General features: G+C 36.6%; 2 protein-coding genes across 8 annotated transcripts in view; one reads left to right on the forward strand and one right to left on the reverse strand.

Moving 5' to 3' along the window:
- The window catches only part of LOC105834548 (cholecystokinin receptor), a 65,880-nt gene extending 59,657 nt beyond the window's left edge, over nt 1-6,223 (forward strand). For 5 of the 7 annotated variants that reach the window (XM_036283918.1, XM_028190748.2, XM_036283919.1 and 2 more), the window contains 2 exons: nt 2,961-3,115; nt 5,779-6,223. In XM_036283918.1, coding sequence (XP_036139811.1) covers nt 2,961-3,097 — 137 coding nt within the window. In that variant the 3' untranslated portion in view covers nt 3,098-3,115; nt 5,779-6,223. Of the gene's footprint in view, nt 1-2,960; nt 3,116-5,778 lie in introns of those variants that run through there. The other 2 variants (XR_004962463.1, XR_004962461.1) reach the window with 1 other exon arrangement.
- LOC105834550 (protein yellow) lies at nt 4,453-12,767 on the reverse strand. The gene is made up of 7 exons (XM_036283922.1): nt 12,587-12,767; nt 11,146-11,446; nt 10,197-10,326; nt 9,939-10,101; nt 9,477-9,836; nt 8,897-9,085; nt 4,453-8,809 (listed from the first exon to the last, which is right to left on the reverse strand). Exons 2-7 carry the CDS (start codon nt 11,420-11,422, stop codon nt 8,636-8,638), a joined length of 1,293 nt encoding a protein of 430 aa, XP_036139815.1. The 5' UTR covers nt 11,423-11,446; nt 12,587-12,767; the 3' UTR covers nt 4,453-8,635.
- Nucleotides 12,768-24,900: the final 12,133 nt, after the last annotated feature.

Genomic DNA, 24,900 nt, shown 5'->3' on the forward strand with positions numbered 1-24,900 from the left:
TTTTTTCCTCCGTAGAGCTCGGAATGCTAAGGGAAATATTTTCCCGCGTTAATACAGAATATACGTCGGTGTATTATGTAATTTCTCCAGAACGTGTTGCAAATATTAATTCGCATCTGCAAATACTCTTGCATATTAATTGTGATTTTAAAATAGCTTGTTTGTTTAAGGAAATAAGTATATTCGTTTAAAGTTACAGCAGCAATTATATCCGCTCCGATTATTATAAAACGTTTACGATATGTACATACGTAAACAATCCTTCTTTTTTACATATCCTTTTTAAATAATACTAATTACAATGTAATTTAATAAAATATGAAGAGAATTTTTAGAAAGATTGTAAGATTATAATACAGAGTCCGAATATAATCGCGTGAGTGTAAATGCACTGCTTTACGCGATTCTCAGAAGAATAAGCGAGTGATTTACCTTAACAGGGTCACTGCGCGTTTACATGTATATACATCACCGCTAGCGCATGATGAGGGGCAGACGGATAATAAACTTATCGCGTGGCAATTTTAATCAGTATGTAACAATCCAATTCAGTACACCAATAAAAAAACTCTCTCTCGCTCATGAAAAGCACATTATAATCTCACAAACTATTTGAACTAAATATGCATAATGGTACATGCGATAAACCTATCTAAAATCTAGGAGTTCTACTTAAAACCTAAAGACATATATTCTTAACCTAGAAGTTATCTTTCATGCAAATAAAATTTTCAGTGAAATGCAAAGAATGGATGAGTAGGCGAGATAAACAGTACAATTTGCTAATCGTAATTTTAATCTTAATCTTTCTAAACTCCAAATGAATTTCAAGTTCGCCGGTAAATTGATAAATAAATTATTCTTTTTATTAATCTTTCTATGCAGTAAAACGGCATATACATATTTTAGTTATGTTGAGAGAATAAATTAGTATGTAAGGTTTTATTTATGATATTTTTTTATATTTTCCGATGTTTCAAAGTTACTTTAAATTTTTAACTTTTTTTCCTTTCTATAAGACTTCTTTTCATTTATATGTCTCTTTCGCGCTTATTACCGACATTAAGATGTGAATTTAATTAGTAAGATTTATTAAAAGCAAAAGCATTTTAAATTTTTAAATTTTTCGTCGAATTTGAAGCATCTGAAGTATAGAGAGTGATATATGTAATAAAGAAAAAAATATTAAAAAATCTTTTCCTTGCAGTATTGATAATTTACAATTTCTATGATTAACATTTCCATCCTCCAATAGTCTAGAATTCACGACATCGCAAAAAATTATTCTGGAGAGTAAAAACAAATTTATCGCAGAATAGCGGGCTATTTGTTCTCTTTCCGTAGGGTTAATGCTTGTGTAATACCTTCCAGATTCCGTCGAGATTCGACTCCTTCGACGATAATCCTTGATGTAATTAATTTATTGTTAGAGTGAAGTACGTTTGAGCACTCTGCAATTGTGTCCTGAATTCATTAATTATAATTATTTACGACACATATCGTGATACTCCAGCATTCATCAATGATGAATAATCTCATACAATTTCAGTGTAATAATGACGCAATCACCGAATCGCAGAAATAAATTCAAGAAGCAAAAAGATTTTTTTCTAAAAACAAATAACTAGACACTATTGCATAAAAGATATCTCAGAAGAAAAAATCTGAGACATAGCGCTGAAAAATTTATTGTTATATTGTCTAAGCCGATACTCCATTAGTAGCAGAGTCGTTTTGAAACTTGAAGCTACTTTTAAAGCTACGCCTCGAGGTGAAACATGAATTTCGCGTACGGAATTCGTAGAAGAAGAAATTACGAATTTCCGCGAAACCAGGAGTTGACTTTGTTTTTATACTACAGTCTCTCTTGTCCTGCTGAGGACAAGGTAAAGCTGAGCTGGATTCATTTTCACTGTAGCCCCTTTGTCAACCTTCCATTGACTACGCGGCATTGTATCCCATTGTCATCTATTTGCACTTACAACCCGGACATGAAAATCAATCCTTTAGTATAATCTTACGCAAAGTAAATGGAGGCAATCGGAAGGAATGAGAGACGAATTGTAAGCATTTTGAACTTCAACCGTGCCTCGTTTGTCACGCTCATGCTGAAGCGTCGTGGAAATACATCAGCTTTCAGTTTCGCTGAAATCACGCCGGTAAATACGTGTTTCGGATTACTCTGATAATAATGCCTAAATGAACGCCGTAAACCGCATCATATATTCTTGTTATCTTTCCGTGAAATTCGTTATCAAAATGAATTGGTCAGGCAATTGGACACCATAGGCGAAAAAAATCGAAAATATCTGCTAAAAATACAAACCTTTTGTCTACGTATATATAATCTTTAAAAAAAGCAAAAAAAACTTTTATTTATAAAAACACCCGAAAAAATATAGACAACTCCACTAACAAAACTACCCTAACATAATGCACCACTTTCACTTTCAATAATATAATAATATTTAAATAAATAATCTTAATAGTATCTAAATAACATCTTGCTTAAATACAGTTAATTTCCGCTGGTTTATATCTGTTAATAATGCACAAGTAGAAAAAAGAACAAGCAGAGATTAAAAATATATATAATTGTTAATAGCTTTATTTTATTAAATCTTTCAATAAATTTGATTTGCAATGTGGCTAAATAGAAATTAAAAAATTTATTTACAAAAAAAGCACTTGTAACTTCACCTAAAAATACGATTACATTACTATAATACCACAAGCGATGGAAGAGCCCTTCTAAACCCATCGCACTTTCGCGAGAGCTTGGGGTACATAAATTCTAATTCATATTTCGGATAGTCGATTTTAGAAACGACTAGAAGTCGTTTCAATTTTTCATAAAAATACTCGCAGCACTTGGATACGTGCGATTTATCGCCTTTTCCCTTCTTTCTGCTACCGTTTATGGGATGTACTTAGAAGTTCTTTTATTGCTCGTGTTCCAGATCGCCGCTCACAGACAGATACAAATAGTGGAGGGAAGAAGGGGAGAAGACGTGATGGAAGGAATGAAAGAAACGAAGAAAACTATAAAGGAAGAGCCAAAAAGAGGGAGCTTTTTCGGCAGGCGCAAAAGTTATAATTTGTTTCCTCTTTGCAGGTAAACTCTGCTTTGAATTTACTATTATATTATAGAAGTATTCAAAGCGTAAGTTAAGAAGAATTTTTCGGTAATAATAAAAATTTAAAAACCAAATTTCAAAGTAATAATTAAATTCCTTTCGCATAAAAATGATTCACATTTATTTCGACATTAAAGCTATTATCGTCAAAAATTAATACATCATTCACATCTCTCTCTCTCTTTCTCTCATGTATTAAATATATTTATGAGATCATAAAAAGTTGATAAAGAGTTAAAAAGCAAAAAAAAATCAAACAATACAAGATAATATAAATAAATAATATATTTATTTCTCTCTGTGCTCTTTTTCATATCCATTAAATCTAAATAGATTATAAACGTTTAAAAAAATTAAATCAAAAGCCAAACAAATGTGGAACATCCTCTATTATCGTAATCATAAAGAACAGAAATTTGATATTATACTATCGGTGTTGCATTGTATATACCATGCACCGCATTGTTATACAAACATTGTACAAGTCGACTTTTCGCGGGGCTCACCACGGCTTATTCAAGCACACAGTTCTATTATGCGAAAAGCAATTGCTGAAAGTAGTTTAAATCAAGCCTGGAATGATACATAATGCATTGTCTAATGGTACGGAACTTCCTTTAATACGCATTGTTCCGGTAAATATGTAATATTGCGCTCCAATTAAGTTAATTTATACTGACATGTTGTAAACGCGCGGAATTTCCGAGCAATAATTCCAAGCCGAATGTAGGATGCAATTCTAAATCTCAATGCGTCAACTAAATACAATATGACAAGGAAAAAGCTTCATTTGGCGCATTACGCATCAATTCAAAAATAACTATTCACTTACAGTAAATAATAATTCGAAAAAAAAATTTAAAAACAGTAGTTGAAACTTACTAATCTGATTTTCTGTCTCCAGCTGTTTAAGATGTAATTCTTAATTCTCCGTATAAAAATTAACAACAAAAGAAAAAACAGAAGAAAAAACATTTTAAATAATTTAAATATTTCAGTAATCACGTGTTTTTATATTTTAATTATGATAAATCAGATAAACAAACACAAATTGTTTCTATTAAAATTTGGTTCCAACAATGCGAGAGCTTTCTTTTGGGTATTTCATCGTTTGTTATATTTCAAACACTATTATTTTAACCATTAAACATTTATTGGACCTATTGCTTCCTTAATTTTGTGAAACATTTCCATAAAACAATTTTATTTTATTGGACAAAAGAATTATTTAACTTTTATTTATTACTGCCATGAGTTTACCTAGAAATATATCGCGCAGTGAAATAAAACCGAATGCATCAGTTACACATTTCCCTTTTAGTGTTTTTTTTTTTTTTTTTTTGTACACTACACGCAAAGCCATTTCTTCTGTGCGCAGAGTGATGTAATGAATTTCAACGTGGCTACGTATGGCTACAATGTAGTTGCAGCTACAACCTGCGTTTATGTGTCTCAAAGGGATTCCTGCCGAATTCTAAAATCGCAATACACTCACACACGTGTTTAAACATGTGTTTGATTACAATTTCTCTTCAGTAGTTATTCAAGATTGTTATTATTTAGATATGTATATCGGTTTTTAGTTTTTATTTATCATTTTTTTAAACTTTTGTCCAAAAGAGGGAATTACTCTGAGAGTCTGCATTAAGTTAAAATTATGAAAGCTGCATATGTATGAAGCAGCATAATGACAATAAGTTTGGGTGCGTACATGGGAGCTAAACTTACTCATAGTTCGAGCTGACTATGGAGAATTTTGCAGAAATAGGTAATTAGTTTAGTAAGACAAATGTACACTCAATGAAATATTATGGCTTAGATTTAACGAGCTATATTTCTTAGTCTTAGTTTCTTTGATTAATATAAAACTAACTTTTAATTAATCAAAAATGTCAAAACAAGAATTATTATTTCTAACATTTTACACATATAAAATTTAGAGGACATAACATTCTTAAAATTATAAATTTTATTTAAGCACGCTAATTCTACGATACTATAGAAGTTAAAAACTGAAGGCTTTTTAAATATTATTTTCTTCCGATTCAAACAACAAAAATTTCCTGTTTACATTTTTATTTATTTATAATTTAAAATTATTAATTCTTTAGACTTTAATTTTTATTTATCCTTTTTTTAATTATCCTTTAAAGTATAATTTAAAAAAGAGATAATATGAATTTGAAAAGTTGCCGTAGACAAGCAAATAGTATAAAAGCATAAAACAATTTTTCAGTATCTGACTTGTAGAAGTGATTAAAGATTAATAAACAATTTTGTTTATACTTATATTCTTATTTTTCAAAGAGAATTGTAAAATAAAAATTTTAGCTGCTTCTCCGTAAGCAATAATTAAAAAAGTTAAAACTATATGTATACGTGAATCAATATGTTATCCAAATATAATTATTCTCTTTTATAGAGACAATAATATACAACTGCAAATAGTCATCAAATTTCATTATTTTAATTTATAATTATATACATGCGAGTGCTTTTCGTTACATTTATGAAGAAAATTATGTATCCTATTTGCTCATAATTATATATAATAATACACTTCATACAAGCATATTATGTAAAATTATTCAATTGCAATCGTTTCAATTGTATTTATCATATTTCTTTATGGTTTCTGTAGAGGCAGCACATGAAAGAAGACAGTATTAGCTGAATGTATGCAGTTCCCGGTCGAGGCTGCCGCCTGTTTATCTTGAAAGTCCTCTATACAGATGGAAGCACCTATTCCTTTAGGAATATTTCTACGTTTACAATTTTTACATTAAACATTAAATTCTTAATGCTTATGCATAGCTTTTATATTTAATTATAAATATTTGATTTTATTCTGAATTCGTAATGAAATCCACTTTACAATCTTCTACTAAAATTTAGATATGTATACAGTTAATAGCATTATTAAAATAACTTATCATTTATACAAATATTTTAAAATTATTTTAAATAATTAAAATTTCTTTTATTTTATCACAAAATACGATTATGTAAAATTTACGATGAATGCATTCGCATATAATTATCCGATTGAAACAGAATATCCTTAATTAAATTTAAAATTATAAAGACTTTTCTTGATTTATTAAAAATAAAATCGCACTCCTATACATTACCTTCAGGAAATTTAAGCGTCACAGCCGTGACGTTTGATTTTTTGATCGTCAGCGTTAGCATGATTTTTACATTTTGTATTCTCGCGGAAGTAAACGAGATTTCAGCTATAAGAAATAGAAGAGCCTCTCTACTTCATTCAAACTGAAATAAATCAAAAAGATTAGGGAAGATACGAAAGTGGCCGAGAGAGTAACTTATAACGAGACTCACGTCGTCGCCGGAACCCCATAATTACTGGCGCCGATGAAAAAAAGCGGACGGCCGCCGTGCAGCCACCTTTTAAAAAGGTGTTAAAGTGTGCTTTGTGCCCGTGTGCTCGCACGGGGTAGGTGTTAATTTAAAACAAACCTAAGGATAGCGCCGATCTGAAATCCGGCCGTCGTGTACTTTTATTCGCCCTGATATTCGACCGGGCGATTTTCGCTTCAGTGGCGTATCGAGAAGATTTTCGCTCCTTATACCTCGATACTAACAATTTTCATCTCATATAGTAAATAATAAAGTTAATTCAATTAGCTCAGTTATGTAATGTGACTTACTTCTGCCAAAAATGCAACTCAATCTTTATTTTTGTTAACAGATGTTAACATATGTAGTTATATATAAAAATTAATATATTTTCTTGTAGCTTAAAAGATTTTATACGTGAAGAAATTATAACAATAATTAATATGAGATTATGTTACAAATAACAAAAACATATTATAATACACACAACATATAGATGTATAATAACACATGTTAGAAACGAATTCTTTGCGAAATTTTCAGTTCGGTAATTTCAGAACGCGCCACTGCGACGGCAGATTTTCGTATATAACATGTAATCAGCACAGCAGTTTCGAACCAATTTCTTTTTATGTTTACCTCCGGGCAGTGTGGCCCTTCGCACCTTCCCATTTTTTTTCTCATCACTCAAAGGTGATTTTACGACTCGCGTCCACACGAAGCGATGGGCAACGCCTTCCAGAAAATCTAAGGCAAGCTGCTCTATATACATAAATTATATGCGGAGTATGCAGTATTCAACCATATTGTTCTCATTGCCATCAAATTGTGTTATATATTATGCACGAGTTTACGTCATTAATATCCGCGCGATACGACTCTGCTTATTATCACATTTCGAGTAGACGTAACAATGCACACGAGCAATTTTTCATGTGACGCTATATAATCGATAATAAAAGCGATAAGACGGCCGACTTTCCAGGCAAGCCCCCGAGCGCGTATCTAATTCATTACAGATTCGATCGATCTTCCCCTTCGATCCGCAATGCGGTCAAAAGCGTTAGCGGTCCAGGCGCTAACGAGACAGCTCCGGAGCCATTAAGGTCCCGTCTTATCACGATCGGCGTGCAGCACGCGAAAAGGCCCGTTTTCCAAATTGAAAACGCGCCGATATCGCAACGGACAATCGGCGAACCGTATCTGCTACGCTTGCCCTCTAATCGCCAGTTAGTCCCGAGCCCGAGCGCCGCGATCTGCCGATTTATCGATCCTCGGAATTAGCATTCGAGGCGTGCATCTCCGCCGCGGATCTCTCGGGGCCGCAGCCACGTAAATTTTAGGGCTACGCGCCCGCAACTCTCGGGGATAGATCTCACCCCGTGATCTATGCGTAAATCATCGACTCGCTGCCCCGACGAGTAGATCACGCACAATACATCGACGCGGTGCGACCGGAATGTAATAAATCATAAAATATATTAATATCGCGATCTAATGGCGGCTTTTACGGTAAAAGTTCAATCGAGCGCGATTACGTCGGAGCGTAAGCCCGCCGAACGAGAAAAGACGGCACAGCCCGCGTGCATCGCGTCGCCCGGAGAGTAGGAAAGTCCTAATCCTGAATACGGCCCCATGAGAGCAGACGAGGCGCGTGGCCATATTTTACGGGCGGAGGCGTGAAACGGATAATTTTCGAAGGAAGCAATATCGGATCGTATATCAGGCCGCAGGAACGGCCGCCGTTTGGCTTCAAATTATCGGAAACGAGGGCCAAAACTAATGGGGGGCCCCTCGTTGAACCATTTGGCTCCTGCGGGGCAACGCGCCGCCGCTGGTGCCGCCGATTCAACGCCAATCCACTCGCTATTTTTCGCACCGCCGCGCCGGCGCACGAGCCGAAGCTAGTCGCTTCTCATATTATCGGACACACCGTCCGCTGTCCAAGAAGCGGACGCTGTGCCTTGAGAGGAGTACAGAGACATGGAGGGGAATGCGTTTCAACGTTTCTATGGTTATCACCTTTCACAGTTTACTGAAAATTACATTCTCAGCACGTAAAGATTGATCGTCTGCTGCGACCCGAGATACTACGGAAATGTAGTATACGCGTAGCGAATGAATCGTCAGTATTGATACTACCAGATTTGATTCTTGATAAAGCTCCACGGCGTGTTATGGCAGACCGTCCCGGCGATCGCTGCCTGAACCGGCACGGTGAGTATTCTAAAGTTCACATCCGTGTAATTCAGGGACGACAGCAAGAAGATTGGCATCCGATCCGACATGATCCAGAGTAAACCGCGCTTTACCTACGGCAAAGAGTACACGAGGGATAAATGAAGATGACGGGGCTTTATAGTAGGTAATTATCCCCCATTATACCGAACGCCGTGCACCTTAATATCTGCTGGGAATATCAGAGCCTCGTCGTGCCTGGCGACGATCGCCTGATTGATCGGCGCGTAAGGTAACGCGGAATTCCAACAACCGATTGCGTTCTGATCAATTAAGTTGAAAAACTGAAGTCCGTTCTCGTCCATTACGGATGCCGTGCAATGGGAAAGCGGCCCTCTCGACGACAACACCTACATCACATTAAAAATAAATAATGAGATCGAATAACCGTATTTAATTTGTAGCGACAGATTAAATGCAGGAAGACATAAATAAATTACACGATATTGATCTAAATTACTATAAAAGACATAATAAATTGGAAAAAAGAAATAAAAAAAATTTTTTTTTTCAATTGTAAATAATCCATATTGAACTCTCAACGTCTTGTAACTAAGAATCGCAAAACATCGAGAACAATTCTTTCATTTTTTTAAAGGAAACGTAATATCAATGTACAAATAAGATAAGATGTAAAGATTTTCTTGTAAGAAGGTCCGAGTATCCTCTATCCAAAAAAATAAAAGGAAAGATTTCCTCAAAATGCTGTCAAATGCCATTAAATAAAAACATTAAAAACACCTGAAACTCGTGGTAACTGTTTTGAGACAACTGTTGGTCTCTTAGAATCCTCGTGGACACCGCGAATTCTCGATGGCTGCTGAGAGGGTGGAAGAAAAGCGTCCGATAGCCGTCTGCTAATATTGGGGACAGACTCATTCCGAATATACCCTCAGTTCCCCATTGGAAATTCAAGCCTCCTATATTGTAATCGCCCGCCAGAGGATCCGGCATAAAGTAACTGTGCGTTATTCGCCAGGACGTATTTTGCTGCCATGAGTACACGATCAGACCGTAGCCGAGTTCGTCGGACATATAAGCGAAGACGTCGTCGCAACCGCCCTTTCCCAGATCAACCGCGATATTTGCGATAAAAGTGTTCTACATAATAAAACACAGAAATTGTAGAATTCGTAGAGAGTCCAAATTAATTAAGAATTTCAAAAATATACTGTGCCAATCAAGTGCGAAAAAATTGTATACTTGATTAATGTCGTCCGATTTGAGCTTGTACTGCCTCAGCAGCTTATCCGTGGTCAAGTCAAACACGTTCAAGGTGTAAGGACAGACTTGTATAGTCGTTTCATCGATCCCTATTGTTCCGGTATCCAACGCCCACAATCTATCACATGTATCCACATGGATCCTAAATAAAAATATTTTACAAATTTATAAATATCATTCGAATTAAATAAAAAGGAATATTTCTTAGATTTGTCTTGTAAATTTTCTATTTGACACCTGTAAACAGTGGTCAATCCGCTACCACAAAAACCGGCCTTATTCTGAGTCCAATTCGGATAAGGTATAAGTTTTGGCGAACTACCTTGATTAGCGTCCAACGGTATATAATTCAATGTAGACGGTATTCCTATAGAACGAAATGTTATTCAGAATTTGTACCGTTACATCTTATCGATAAGTTTTATAATTATTTATAAAGTCAATAATAATTAATATTCAAAGTATGAAAAAAAAAAGTGCGGGAGACGGAACGTGTACATTACAGGATGTCAAAACGTCGATGTGCAACTAAAAGTGTAAAAAAAAAAGAATGTAAGAGAAACATGAAGAATGCGCGAAAGGAAGGCATTGCGGAAAGTTCGCGAGGAGAGCCGAAGGAAGTGAAGAGGAGACGGACGGAAGGGTAGAACATTAAAGATCTTACACAGCGTGCCGCCGTCATTGTCCGGCCTTTGTGCGACACAAGAAACGGTGGCGCGCGCCAACGTATATAATAAACATAGAACGTGCAAAAAGATGGAGTGAATAAAGGGCAGTGGAGGCTTGAATAAACCAGCTCGTCGCCGTGGTTTCCCTACCCTCGGGGGAGAGGGGATGAGGGGGGGGGGCAGAGAGCAAAGGGGGAGAAAGTGTCAGAGGGATCGTGAAGGCGGAGGCGGAGGTCGACAAAGACAGAAACGCTCCCATTGAGCGCACACTCGCGGTTTTCGGCGCTTTTTGTCGCGGGCCGGAAGTCGCTCAGACGGGAATCGAGGCGTGCACCTCCTATGGCGATCTTTCGCGTATTATGTCGGCGTCTGCTTCCGGTTCATGACTTTGAAGCGTCGCGCCTCGTTTTTGGCAAAAGGGATGGGAGGGGGGGTCTAATTGTCTGTCGCGTCACGTGAAACGTTATCGAGACAATAACAAAGCTCTATAATTAATGACTAATATTTCAAACATTCACCATCGCGCCATCGTGGTATCGTGACGAACAGCTTATTCCTCCAGATTTCGATACCAACTGGTAATGAATTCTCCGGCACGTATTCACCACTTGCTATGGCTAACTGTCGACTGCGTTCGTCAGGATAAGCGAAGTCCATTTTTTTCCAAATAAACTTCTCCAAAAGCGAAGCACGTCCAAACTGCATGCCCCATATTTGAATCCCATCAACATTTCCGGTCCGTAGTAATAGAAAAACCGATACGAGGATACAATTCCAAATGCGACAATTTTTCATTTTTGCTGTTCAATCTCTCCTTTTCTATATACAAAAATATATTTATCTATTATCTTAAAAACATTATTATATAATAATTCCAGTGGGAAATTATATATATATATATATATATTATATATAATACTAATAATTTTTATATATGTGTATATTATCAATAAAATTGTAAAAAAATCATTCTTCTTTAAAACATTCTTCATAAAAAAAAATTTTTTTTAATTATCCCTTTTTTCCGTGCACAGACGTACCTAAGTATCTTAATATATGTACAACACTCATCGTGTTTTTATACATTATCGCTTTTAATATAGTATGCAAACATACACTTTTGATCTTATGCAATAATCTTTACAAACAAAATGTGACGCAATAAGTTATTTTCATCAATTAAATTTTCATTAAGAAAAATTTGGATTCTAAAAAATTATTAATTAAATTAAAAAAAAATTCTTCAGTGAAGGTGATAGAAAATTACGACATACTTACTAGCATATTTACTACCCTTATCACCTCTAACCGGTTTAAATGTGTATATAGAAATATAGAAATATATATATATATATATACCCTTATCACCTCTAACCGGTTTAAATGTGTATATAGAAATATATATATATATATAGAAATCATATATAGAAATACATATATATATATATATATATATATAAAAATGTGTGTTGTAACATATTTTCATCTCTTTAGGACATTCTATCGTAATATATAGAAATTAACTTTCTACACAAAGTGAATTTTCTTTTAAAATTTACCTTCAAAATTTACTATAAGTATAGTAAAATTTATTATACTTTTTGTAAAATTTTCCAAAAATATAGTAAATTTTACTAAAAAGTATAATAAAATTTTTCAGACATTATCCCACAATTAGCAGATTTTGAAGGTAAATTTTAAGAAAAATTTCTCTCCATGTAATGTAATGTGTTATAAAAGCAAATTTAATTGACAAAATAATGATGCCAAATCAAAAGTATCTTTTCTAACGACAATTAAATTTATATAAAAAATATATTTAATCCATGTACATATACACATGGAAAATGCTGTTCTCTTTTACAAATGTATAACCTATACATTAAAATTTTGTTTAATCTCAATTTTTATTAAGATACATAATCTTATTATAACCATTTCATGCTCTCTGATATTTACCACGTGTATCCAACAGTTGTATGCGACATTAACCCAGAGCTTTTCTCACACTCTTGACAGCAGGAATAGCGTAGATCAATGCCGTCAATAAAAAATACGACGAAAGAAAAACAAAAAACAGAATTACCGTTCTTCTAAGTCTCAGTCTCCTAAGAAGGTCGCTGTCGGTCTTTCAATCCTAAACTGCGTGTTTCTGTAAAACGCTCGCCGTATATATGGCACCCAATCCTATGCGATTGCCCCATACCACGTGGAATATGCCTCATGCACGGAGAAAAATGCATCTTGGCATCGGTGCGTGCATTCATGTTCATGTACTTTCCAAGTCAATCAGTACGGATATCGCATGCACTTACACTTATATGTTTAGACATGTTGATTTAGTTGAAAAAATATTTCATGCGTACCTCTTAATAAATTTATCAGTGTTCTAATAAATTTTATAAAAAGTGTCATGTAAAATGTCTCATTTCTATCAAAACATATCTGCATCATAAACTTGACGGCATTTGACGTTGATTATTAGACTATATCCAGAAATGCTATGCTCAATAATAAAATTATTGCTGTTCTATATTATCTACAAAAAAGCATTAAATCGATGGTCGAATTTATCGAAATGTTGTCATTTTTCCGCGACGGTAATTGGTTCTTTTGCTGCACTAACTTCGTGAGAGATTGTTGTAATTACTATTGGAGTTTATTTTTAAAAAATAAAAAATAAAAAGCTAAATAGCGCGCAAGAAACACGCGTCTGTCTACTTTAATTAATTTAATGAGTTAGAACAGTTGATTCTGATCGTCACTTGTTTTTATATCTACTAGTTGCCATTAGAAAAGTCAATACAATTTCCTGTTAGAAAAAGTGATACGGTTGTTCCTTAAAAAGATCTACTCAAGATGCTTTCACAACACGACGCTGAATCTAGCCACCTCTTCCGTAGCCACCAGTCGCGCTCAAACCAGGGACGACATGGCGTTGGGAGCATCGCGGGGCTAAATCACGACAACGAATAAAGTAAAATAGAATCGTGGAGAATTAAAAATATACACGCACGCATTTTAAAGTATCTACAACAATAATGTGCAATTATTAAGGCGGCACAAAACCGCCTAATTTGTTTAAAAAATTGTCAAAGTTACTTTTCGCGCGATTTTATCGTTTAAAAACCGTAGCCTCTTTTTCCGGCGGGGTCGGGATGGCTTCAAAAAATTCACAGACGATCTCAAGAGTCTGTACAACAATAATAATATGTAATGATTAAGGCGGCACAAGACCGCTAAATTTATTTAAAAAATTGTCAAAGTGATTTTTCGCGCGGCTTTATCATTTAAGGAAGTGTCCACAACAATAATATGTAATGATTAAAAAGATCAACTCCGCTTTAAAATGTAAAGTTCGTGATATGTATCTGTCGTTCGTGAATAGAAAGAATGTGTAGCACCGCCGTTCTCTTCTTACGCCCTAAAATGCGTGCGTGTATATTTTTAATTCTCTACGATCCTATTTTACTTTATTCGTTTTCGTGGTTTAGCCCCCGCGATGCCCCCGACGCCATGTCGTCCCTGGTTTGAGCGCAACGGGTGGCCGCCGAAGGTGTTTAGATTCAGCGTCGTTTTCACAATCATAATTATCACATCACGGAATGTTAAACAGACATAATTAAACAGGTGCAACACAAATGGCAATAATTAGGTGGTCGTGATTTCTCTCGTTTTTCTTCGCGGTTACGATTACTTCACAGCTAACTGCAAGCTACAAGCACGCACTGTAAGCACGCAGCGCTTAACGTGCGTTGCGCGTAACCAATTTCGCTATAATTAAATATAGCCCGCGGACAAATGGCAGCGAGGTGCAAACAAGTTGTCTACAATTCATAATTACTATCGATGCGTTTACGATCGACGACCGTTATTTTGGCATTAGCCGCGCAAACGGTGCGATTAAATTGAATCTGATTGCGATTTAATTAAATTCATAAATCTCTGGCTCGGCCGTCGGGGAATGTCGCGAGCGCGCGACGAGCGTGGAAACGCGGGCAAGCGAGCGAGCGAGCGAGCGTTGCGAGCGCATTCGGGGGGCAGGAAAGTCATTCGTTAGCCGTAACGAGGTGACGACAAAAAGCCGCCGTCTGTCTCACGGATGATCGGCTCCCGAGAATAAATTCCCGAGGGCACTCCGTTATCTTCCCGCGCGAACTGACGGCTGAAATTGCGTTCAGCCCTCTCCTCCCAGCCCGCCCCTCCCTCCCCCCCTTCACCTCTCCTCTTACCTATCCCTTTCGCCCACCTCGCCGCGTTTCATTAATCAGCACGCCCTTCCTGAAGGGCGCAATCAGAATTCGCGAAAATGAATAATTGCCGGCGGGTGAAAAATATTATTCCGGCTTAATTATCGATGACGCGCGACATTAACGGTAAACCGAATTACAACGGCCGAATTAATGCGCCGCGTTGTGTACGGCAGAGCGTACGCGAGTTGCTGCGAGTAATTTAGCGTGAACCTCAACCGTCGCCGTCTGCTGTCGAGTTTTTACGGCCAGCTCGAGTTCGATTTACGTATATCGTAGCCAGGAAGTATCCGTCCGCTTCTCTTTAAACGCGATACCGCGGTTATTACGGAGGTTGCCTGCGATTTGAGAAAAATCGTCGAAAGTGAGATACGCCGACGTGCAATCTAATATATCCAATCATAAATTATGATAAACGCCTTGATTTTCCTATTTGCGTAGTAAAAAAAAAAGAACCAGGCGTCATATATCCGGTCTATCGTCGATCATAAGTGTAAATAAATAATTTGCAATGCAAATAAACATTATATCACATCAATATCTCGCTCGAAATTACCAATACGCTTGCATTCATTTACATTCATTAAAAATATCAAAATTGCGTGACGGAATGACATGGCACACACACATACACACATATATATAACGTAATAGTCACGCCTCGCCAATTTTAATCCCCTCTTGTCTTGCAACATTCACCTTTTATCATCGTCAAAATAAATCTCTGAAGCAGAGGGATTATTCGAAATCGAATCGACATGTATACGTACATAATTTGCCCAGATTTAATATCTTTTTATGAACCAGATCCATAAGTTTTGCATAATTTAATTGATTAGAGCTCATGCAACGGTACGTAAATGAAAGTTTACGATATAGGTCGGTGCATGGCACATTCTTATCAATCATCATTAATTTCACCGGCCGTTCGTGTATAACGTACCTGTAACTTTCGTCACAGGCCGCAAAGTTAATATGGACCGACTTCGTCAAGTCACTTCCTTACGATCGTAGGTTCGTGGCTGCCCCATCAAGATTGCCTAGATTGCTTCCCGGATCGCCCGCGGACTTTCTAGTTGACATGATAATTTAAAAGCGGCCACACGCGCTCAAATCCCCGCTCGTCTCGTCGCTCATCGTTCTTTCATCAGGCGCATTTTGCTGTGTTATTCAAATTTTAGATCTTTCGGAACGTCCGTCCGGGCACTCGAACATCATTTCGCAATTACCGGGATGCAGAGGATGAAAGATCGACGAATTTAATACGCGCGCTACGCCGGGACGGGTTTTCGAAAAAATATTTTCATTGTCGGAAGCTTTTTCGAAAAAGGGCACGTTACGATACGCTAAAACTGGAAAGTAGAGCGGCCGGTAATTAGGCGATAATATCGCGGGTAAATATTATGAATATTCCTCGGTGTTACATGTACGGCACTGCCATAATGTACCTGCTAATTCAACCGCGCGGCTAATTGCACGGTTTGCGTTTCATGGTAATTATTGGGGAATGCAAGAATACATGGCACGGCAAAACGGTATTGTACGTGTAATTACAACACATCAATCTAGTGCAGTTTTCTTGTCAAGTGGATCTGTGATGATCGGTTAACAGGATTTTGTGTTTATTTCATCTACCGCGTTGCGCAATTAACATTTTTCCCCTCCTCTTCGAGTAACATTAACAACAAATAATGACAAAATTGATAACAAGAAAAAATGATGATATTAATACCTAAATTGATATATAGACATTAATATAAATATTAATATAAAAATATTGGAAAAATATTTATTTAACCGTGTTAATTAAACAAATAATTTCATTTATGTAAAATAAGTGAAAGTTTAATGTAACCTTCGTAAACATTACATTTAACAAATTTTATAACCCACTGCGGCACACGAAATACGAATGAGCCACGCCGAGACACTTTATATGCAGTACTCGTTAATTTCATTTGCGCCACGCGCTCGAGAATAAATCTCTGCCCCCGAGCTCAGAATTTTACATACGAGTCATCGACGTATTTGGCGAGCGGTGCCTCTGAAGGTCTCAAACAAATTGCGATCATTAGTCTCCGGGATCTGATTATAATGAAATAATTGGTGTACACGGTCTTCCTATGAGTTTTGTATGGGTCGCAGCTGCAAATTGAAGGGGAATAACGGTGAGAGTCGCAAATAAAACCATAATAACACGAACGATGCAAGGAAAGTTCGTCATTTGCGGTTCCAATTGTGCAACGAGAAATTAGCGGTTCGGCTCCGGACGACCGACCTCGTTTTCATCAAGTGGACAATTGTGGATATGCAAGTACGACAAAGTGGTTATTTCGACTCGTAATAAATATCTTCATTAAAAAAAGTGTTGGTGAAACGCGCGAATAATATACATAAATATACGTGTTATTTTTTAAAACATATATTTAATCTAAGATATATACAATGCAATATTCAAGGTAATTTTATATTTCCGCGCTGCTAAAATTTGAAAATATTATTTGACTTTATATGAGACGTATTTCTCAGGAAGATGAATTAGTGGCAACGCCTGAACTTTCAGCAACCACCTTGACATCAGACAAAACGGGTTGCTCAACAAGTTCGTATCGAGCTGGTTTAATGGTTGAGTAGATTGGTTTCTCCTTTTACAGAGATCACATGTTATAACGGGAGCAAACTGGATGAAGATTGGAAAGTGAAATTCTAATAGGAACGGACTGGTTTTGGTGCAGTATACATTTTTATGCGTATCATACTTATGTATGACATACCACCAAGCAATCTCTCTCTCTCTCTCTCTCTCTCTCTCTCTCTCTAAAAAATGTGTAAAAATACGTATATAGTCATTCAATCAAAAAGTTTATCAAAGTCTTTTTTATCTATAACAATCTTTTGTTAGATATCATTGATTAAATTAATTTTTAAAACTTTCTTTAAAAATTATTTTATGGAGGAACGAGGTACAAAGAAAAGTGATGTGGTATTGTGCCTCGAAATAAACAGACCTAAAATAAGATTTATAAAATAAAAAGATAAAGAAGAACCACAACTCGTGGCACGTGTTTTTGTATGGTTCGCACTTTCTGGCACGCGCATCGGCTTTGCATCAGTGGTTGAAGGAGGAGAGAGAAACGCCTACGAGATTGATCGCGAAGGGCCCACAGGGTTGCAAGGCCAGTGGAACTCACCGTTGTCGTTCAAAAGGCATATATATATATATATATATATATATATATATATATATATATATATGTGTGTGTATAGCAAGTACCTCTCGATTATATTTTATCATTGATCGCTTAGAAATAAGACAATAGGAAGTAGAAAGGTTGAGATAGGCCAAACCTTGGTGTCTATTGCACGTGACATGTATTCATTCAAATGATTAATAGCGGTACCAGTAGTAGTAGTAGAAGTAGTAGTAGTATGTAGTAGTAGTAGTAGTAGTAGTAGTAGTAGTAGTAGTAGTAGTAGTAGTAGTAGTAGTAGTAGTAGTAGTAGTAGTAGTAGTAGTAGTAGTAGTAGTAGTAGTAGTAGTAGTAGAATTAGCAGTAGTAGTAGTAGTCGTAGAAGCACTAGTAATAGTATCAGCACGTGATAAATAATACTAGTTCTAAATTACGACAATCAACAAACAATTAACAATAAATATAATTACATTTTTCACTTTATACATAACATAACATTTCATTGTACTTATTAATACGTTTTGTCTATGTGTTATAAATCCAAAAACATAATCCGTTTATAATTCGTAATCTAAAATGTAAACAATTTTAACATGATTTAGATAAAATTATCACTTTATAAAATATAATAGGTATATAGTATATAATTTAATGGAGATCTACTGTAGCAGATTGCAATTTCTTCATACAAAGTCACACAGTTATTCTTAACCTTTTCATGTTATTAAATTAGTTGTTGTTTGCAGCATTTAACATTGTTTCCTGACTTCCACAAATATAACGTTGCTACGGGTGAGAAAAGAGGCAAAGAGCTTGGCAGAAGAGCGAGGCAGGTGCACCAAGTTTCATTTCGTGTCTCGGCGAACAGCTTCGGTTTCATCCAAAAGCCATGCCGAGCTTCAAGTTGCCGTTAAATCTTGAATCATTTCTCGCACCTTGCATGAAAATCTTCATAAAACAACAGAAACAATTTTGTATGTGTACAAAGGATAAGATAAGAACCGGGTATCAATCGCAGTAGCAGAATTCGTTGTATGCCAGGTAATCCTTAAATGTCTCTATTTATAAATACAAAAAATATGTCAAATGATAATATTTATCTTATTATCCCAATATCTATATTAATCAACAATAATTACAAACAATATGTTATAGAATCGTAATAGTTGTTCCCTTACGAATCAATTATATCAATGACAAACAATGACAATGACAAAGTTGGATTGGTCCTTTTTGAACAAATCAAGAGAAAGAATTCGGCATGAGAAATCCGTGCTGGTTGCAAACTGTACAGGTGCACGACCTAACGAGCACAGCCTGTTCTTCCAGGTAGGATAAGAAAGAAGAAAAGAAGAACGGGATGTAGAAAAGAAGAAGAGGACGAAGGCGGGGAAACAAAGATCAAAGGCACGAGCAGCCAGAAAAGTGAGGGCAAAGATAAGACGGAGACGGAGAAGAGGAAACAATTACGCACGCGTGAAAGAACCCGAAGGGAGATTATTATCAAACATCGAATATCGCTGATATGAGCAAAAAGTAGTGGATGATGCCCGGCGAAAATGAGCGTATATTAAGTTGGTTCGGTTCGGTAAGAAGAAGCTGCGAGAAGCTGCGAGTGCCAAAAACATTCACGAATATCGGAAGTGTTCGCGGGCTCTCCGATTAAATGGCCGTAAGTCTCTCGAAAGGACGTCGGTAATGTCCCAGCAAATGGAACGATTATGGTTCTTTTATAGGGAAGATCTTAATATCAACGTAAAAAGTTTGAACGCAACAATCATCTTTTTCATTTTGGAATTTTACATCGGGAACTCTCTGATAGCTAGACATTTAACTAGAAAACGCTCGTTAACCGTTTTAAACACTAATACTTTTGATCTCTCTTAAAAGGTTAGTGGTGATGATTGTTGCAGTCGTTAAGCCGTTAGTATGTCCAAGTACTCAAAGAGGATCAACGAATAGTGGCCGCTCTGAGACGGTACAAGAGGTAGATAAAACAGGCGATCTGGCTGCAGATTCGGCTCCGATGAAATACGGTTTGTCCAATTAAGTCACGATAAGATCGCCGCGGTCCTGGGTGGCGAGTTTTGAAACGACTTCATTAGACTACCCATAAAATTCATCGGTAAGCCGTGAAACGGTACCGAGGCACCGGTGCCCAGTGCGAGGCAGGTTAAGGGGACAGGTGCCGCCGTGTGTCATACATCACTTCGGAAGGTATATCAGGTATACGTCCCGGGGGAACGTGTCTCAATTTCCACACAAAAAGAAATGATTAGAGCTTATTAGCGGCGACATCTTGACCCCGAAGAATCTCGACGGGGGCAAAGCGAGATTCTTGCGCGTGTGCCGCGGCACGCGGCTACCTCTTGATATTGTCTTCTTTTGAAGTAAAGGAACACGATATAAGAGAAGAAATTCATGGTAATGTCGAACACCTTCCGCATTAACACAAATTCAAAATTGCTACATTTAACAATGTAGTTTATGCTGAAAAACGATAGGGTAACTGTCCCAATGTCGCCTTGAATGCATAGTGGCATTGATAATTTCTTTTATAGTTTTTTAAATATGTAATAAACGTTTTTCATCCCTATTCAAGTAAAAATTTTAATATACACAAAATAAAAGCAACAAGTTCATAAGTTGAATTAATTATTTAAATATAATTGTAAAAATGTTTTAGAAGATATCAGTCAATGTTCTGATTATTAATATATTTAATTTTGCCTCTTTATTTACTACTTGTATTCAATAGGCATTATTTATGTTTATATGACAAGCTTAGTGTTTAAAATGTTTTGACATTAAAACATTTTTAACATCTAAAGTTCTCGTACTTTTTTAAAGAATATAATTGACAAAAGCGACAGTTAATTGAAATAATTGTTTTACTATAATATTGAAAAGATTTCTCCGCACTGAAGAGGTTAAAACACTGAGAGGTTACGATCAAGTTCAATTTTATAAGATAAAAAAATATTCTATATAAAGTTAGAATATTTAGATCTATATAAAGACACACGCAAAAAACAGATTTTTCAAATGAAAAGTTATATATTTGAGCGAAACTGGTAAAAAAAAAGAAAAGTCCATTTTCTAAATCACCCAGCAGTTCTCACGCGATTATGCAATTACGTGTGAACTTTGTCTTTTCTTTCCCTACGTTGGGAAATGAGAACACGTCTGCGAGAATGTGGATGGATAGAGACGTTTCAGCAAAGGAGTAATGATACAGGCGACTGGACACGCGCGCTCGCTCGCGCGCGAAGCTTCCGCAATGCTGTTTATATCCAACCGGTCTCTCGGCAGCACCGACGAGTTCTCGGCTTCTGTTGCTTTATTTCGCTGAAATGAGATCAAACGGCCGGCCATCGGCAGCAAAATTCGTTGCCCCCTCGACGAAATTCGACGCGCGCGCGGAGAGCAAACTGCCTCTACCCAATAAATTCCCAAAAAGACCGTTGTTTTATGCATCCGGAAGAGACGGCCGCGACAGATCCTAAAAAGAAGTGTATCAATGAATAATAAAAGTAGCCAGTACCCCAGAAGTAATAACGAGGGGAGAAGGGGGGGGGGGACGGATCTCCGCGCGTCGAAAAGCCACATATGAAAAAGGAAGTCTTTTAAACCAGCGATTTTTAACAACCATCCTGGTAATTAATACACCAGTATGTAATTATGCCGAGAAAGATGACCTGTTACACCGTAACTCCAAATTTTTTTAACGTTCTTCTCCTTCTCTCGAATTTCATTTTAATTTTCACGAATTTATTTTTATTAATCGGCTCTCGGTTTATAACATAATCAAACAAATTTCCGTTCGAAGATATGGGTGATTAAATTTTTATCAATCACTTCCATTTAAATGACCTTTACAGCTGAAATTCGGAATAAAAGTCGTAAAACGTAACATAACAGTTCTTATGTTTCCTTCTTTGTGCCGTTGCCTACGTTATGTTTTATGGCTCGTTACGTGCCAATGTAACACAAGGTTCTCAAGTAAGACGCTACGACAATGTACATATAGTCGCAAATGTTCAATCTATTGAATTACGTTAAAAGAAATATTATCGATTATATCCATATGCTAAAAAATTTAGAGCACATTATTACACGCATTTGTGCCAAACTTTTTTATCTATATTATATTACGATGCTCATCAAACGATGTTTCCGAACAAAAAATAAGTTGCAGAAGAAATGCGACGATACCCACGATAGTTAGTGTGTTAGAAAGAATGAAAGGGTCGACCGACTATTAGGCGACCGGGCAGCAAGTGGTACGATGAACCCCACATTTACCTTCATTATTCCCACGTGACTCGTTGAAAATCTCACGTGAAACTCTAATGAATACTAATTTCGAACCGGATTCGTCCGGCCAAATTTCGGGCCCTTTACCAGGCAAGGCGATAAAACTCGAGTTGGAGGGCGTTGCGTGTATTCTCCGGATCTCTCTCCGCGAAGAGAGCCTTGAGGAAGAAATGCCATCTTACTTACGCCCTTCGCATTCCACGAAGGGTCTCTTGTGCACTCGCCCAATTTTCGTTGTGTCAAAATTCGTTTATGCAATGCCAGCTTTTGTTTGAATTTTGAAACATCATAAATATATGAAATAAAAAGTATTTAATTTAAAAAAAAGTTAAATATTATATGTATATATTACTGTAATTTTAGACATAATTCAAAAATTCGTCGCGTAATGATATGTAAATATTATTCGATGTTTTCTCGACGCTTAAGTTCTTGATTTAGCCCTTGATCTAGCCCGGTAGCGTTAGATTAGTTGGCATCTCGCGGCATGTGTGTTACCAACTATTTGCAAATCATACCTTCGAAATCATACTCCTTGGGAAACGCAACGCTATACTTTGGAGTGGGGCATCAGCACGCTGCCTGAAATGGGTGTGGACAATTACAGAAATTGCAAAGGTGTAACGAAGAAAGAAAATTGACTTACTATGGTAAATATATTACATCTTAAATATATCCGCACAGTTACATGAACATCATAATAATGAGAAACGTGTTATAAAACATATGCAAATGATGTTAAATTGCGAAATATCGCAAGATAATAAAAGCTCGGAACAAAAGCACCAAAATTCATGAGTCCTAAATTACAAATACTTTTTGTTACGGTTTTATAGACATATATATTTTTTATATAAATTACATTAAATAAAATTTATAGAGTCACTATATTTCATTTCAGAAAATTGTCTCGTTTTAAACTGTATAAAACCTGTATTAAGTAAACTCACCGTCCAATTGTTTAAGAATTGAAAATTTATAAACAACTAATAATTAGATAACATTTAGACGGTAGAATAATCTCAAAACTTTCTCGTTAAAAATATTTCTTGACAACTTCGCGCGAGGATTACGCGGTCTAATTAATTTCCGCAAAGGGATTTCGCCAAATAATAAAAGGAATCGCACCGCGGCGGGTCTCGAGAAAAGGGAAAGAAATAAGTTCGGCCGTAAAACCTGCCGGCCTCCGCGGTACTCTCGGCAATGCAGCGCTAATTATGCAAAATAAATAAAGGCACGTGCACCGCACATTCTTACGCCTTCTCTCACGTCTCCTTGCCCGGACTCGATCGTCGCTCGCACGCGATTTCAACGACCCGGCAATTATTGATCCCCGCGTAGAGAGCATGAGAATACCCAGGTCTCTCGAGATCTTGCTCATCTCTTTGCTTTCTCCTCCTCCTCCTCCTCCTTCAGCAACCTCAATTTCGTTCATTTCTTTGCGGCCGACGCGCGCGCACTGACTTCACGCTCGATTTTCGTATTTATTCCCCCTTTACCTCCTTTTTCACCCTCTGTTTCACAAATTCAACCAATCGCGAAGCGGTTTGGCAACTTAAATTTCCAACACTTTGTTGCACAGCAAGGCGCAACAAACACGCCGGATTCTAAGAATTAAAAGCGACGTATTCTATAATTGAAAAGTTATAAATATAAATTGCACTTGTCTGATTATCACACTGAATTTTGCAATTAACATAAAAATAATAAATCAACGTGATAAATACAGTCGTTATTCGCTCGCGCGGATGAGCTAACATGCAATTCAATTACATCACACAACGTTGTGCATATCGCAATAATTCTGAATTTTTGTATTAATGTTATTTGATATACAATCTTAATATAGAGAGAGAAAGTTACATTCTTTCACACCTATACCTTTTTATTTTATAAAAAGCATTTGATAATTTATTTATAACGATCATGATATGTTGGTTTTGCGCCGACAATCACGCAATTCCTTTTTATTCGCATCCTTTTCTCTCGTTACATAATTCTCACAACAGCGCAGACATTTTTTCCCCGATTGATTCTGGTTCCGCTTTCCAATACACACTTTCCGTTTCTGCCTTACGGAATCTTCGTAGTTTTCTTGCATAAGCTGGAAGGAATTCAATAGATCTACGAAAGCTACGCTCGGAACAGATTACGTGTCCCTGAAGAATCAAGAAATAAAATGGTAGGCAGTCCGCGCGCGTATAATTATGCGAATGATACGTGTAGCGAACACGTTTCCGAAAACGAATCACCCGGCGGGTGATGATAGAAGAACGATGTTTACGTAGAAACGTCGAATCTTTTCGGCGCCGCGATACGTCCCTTTGAAAAGAGCTCCAAAACCCCGTGGAGCCAAATTAATTCTCTAATTATAGTGCCACCAAACCTGTGATTCCGTTGAGAGGAACATGGTGAGATGCTATGTCATTTCGGCAAAAAACCCACGCTAACGCTTGACCAACACGTATGGGCTAAGTTATTACTTAAGTCCATCCTCGGTGTTTCGTAACACTGA

The sequence above is a fragment of the Monomorium pharaonis genome, chromosome 3 (assembly GCF_013373865.1).
Source record: "Monomorium pharaonis isolate MP-MQ-018 chromosome 3, ASM1337386v2, whole genome shotgun sequence".
In the NCBI taxonomy this organism is placed as follows: domain Eukaryota; kingdom Metazoa; phylum Arthropoda; class Insecta; order Hymenoptera; family Formicidae; genus Monomorium; species Monomorium pharaonis.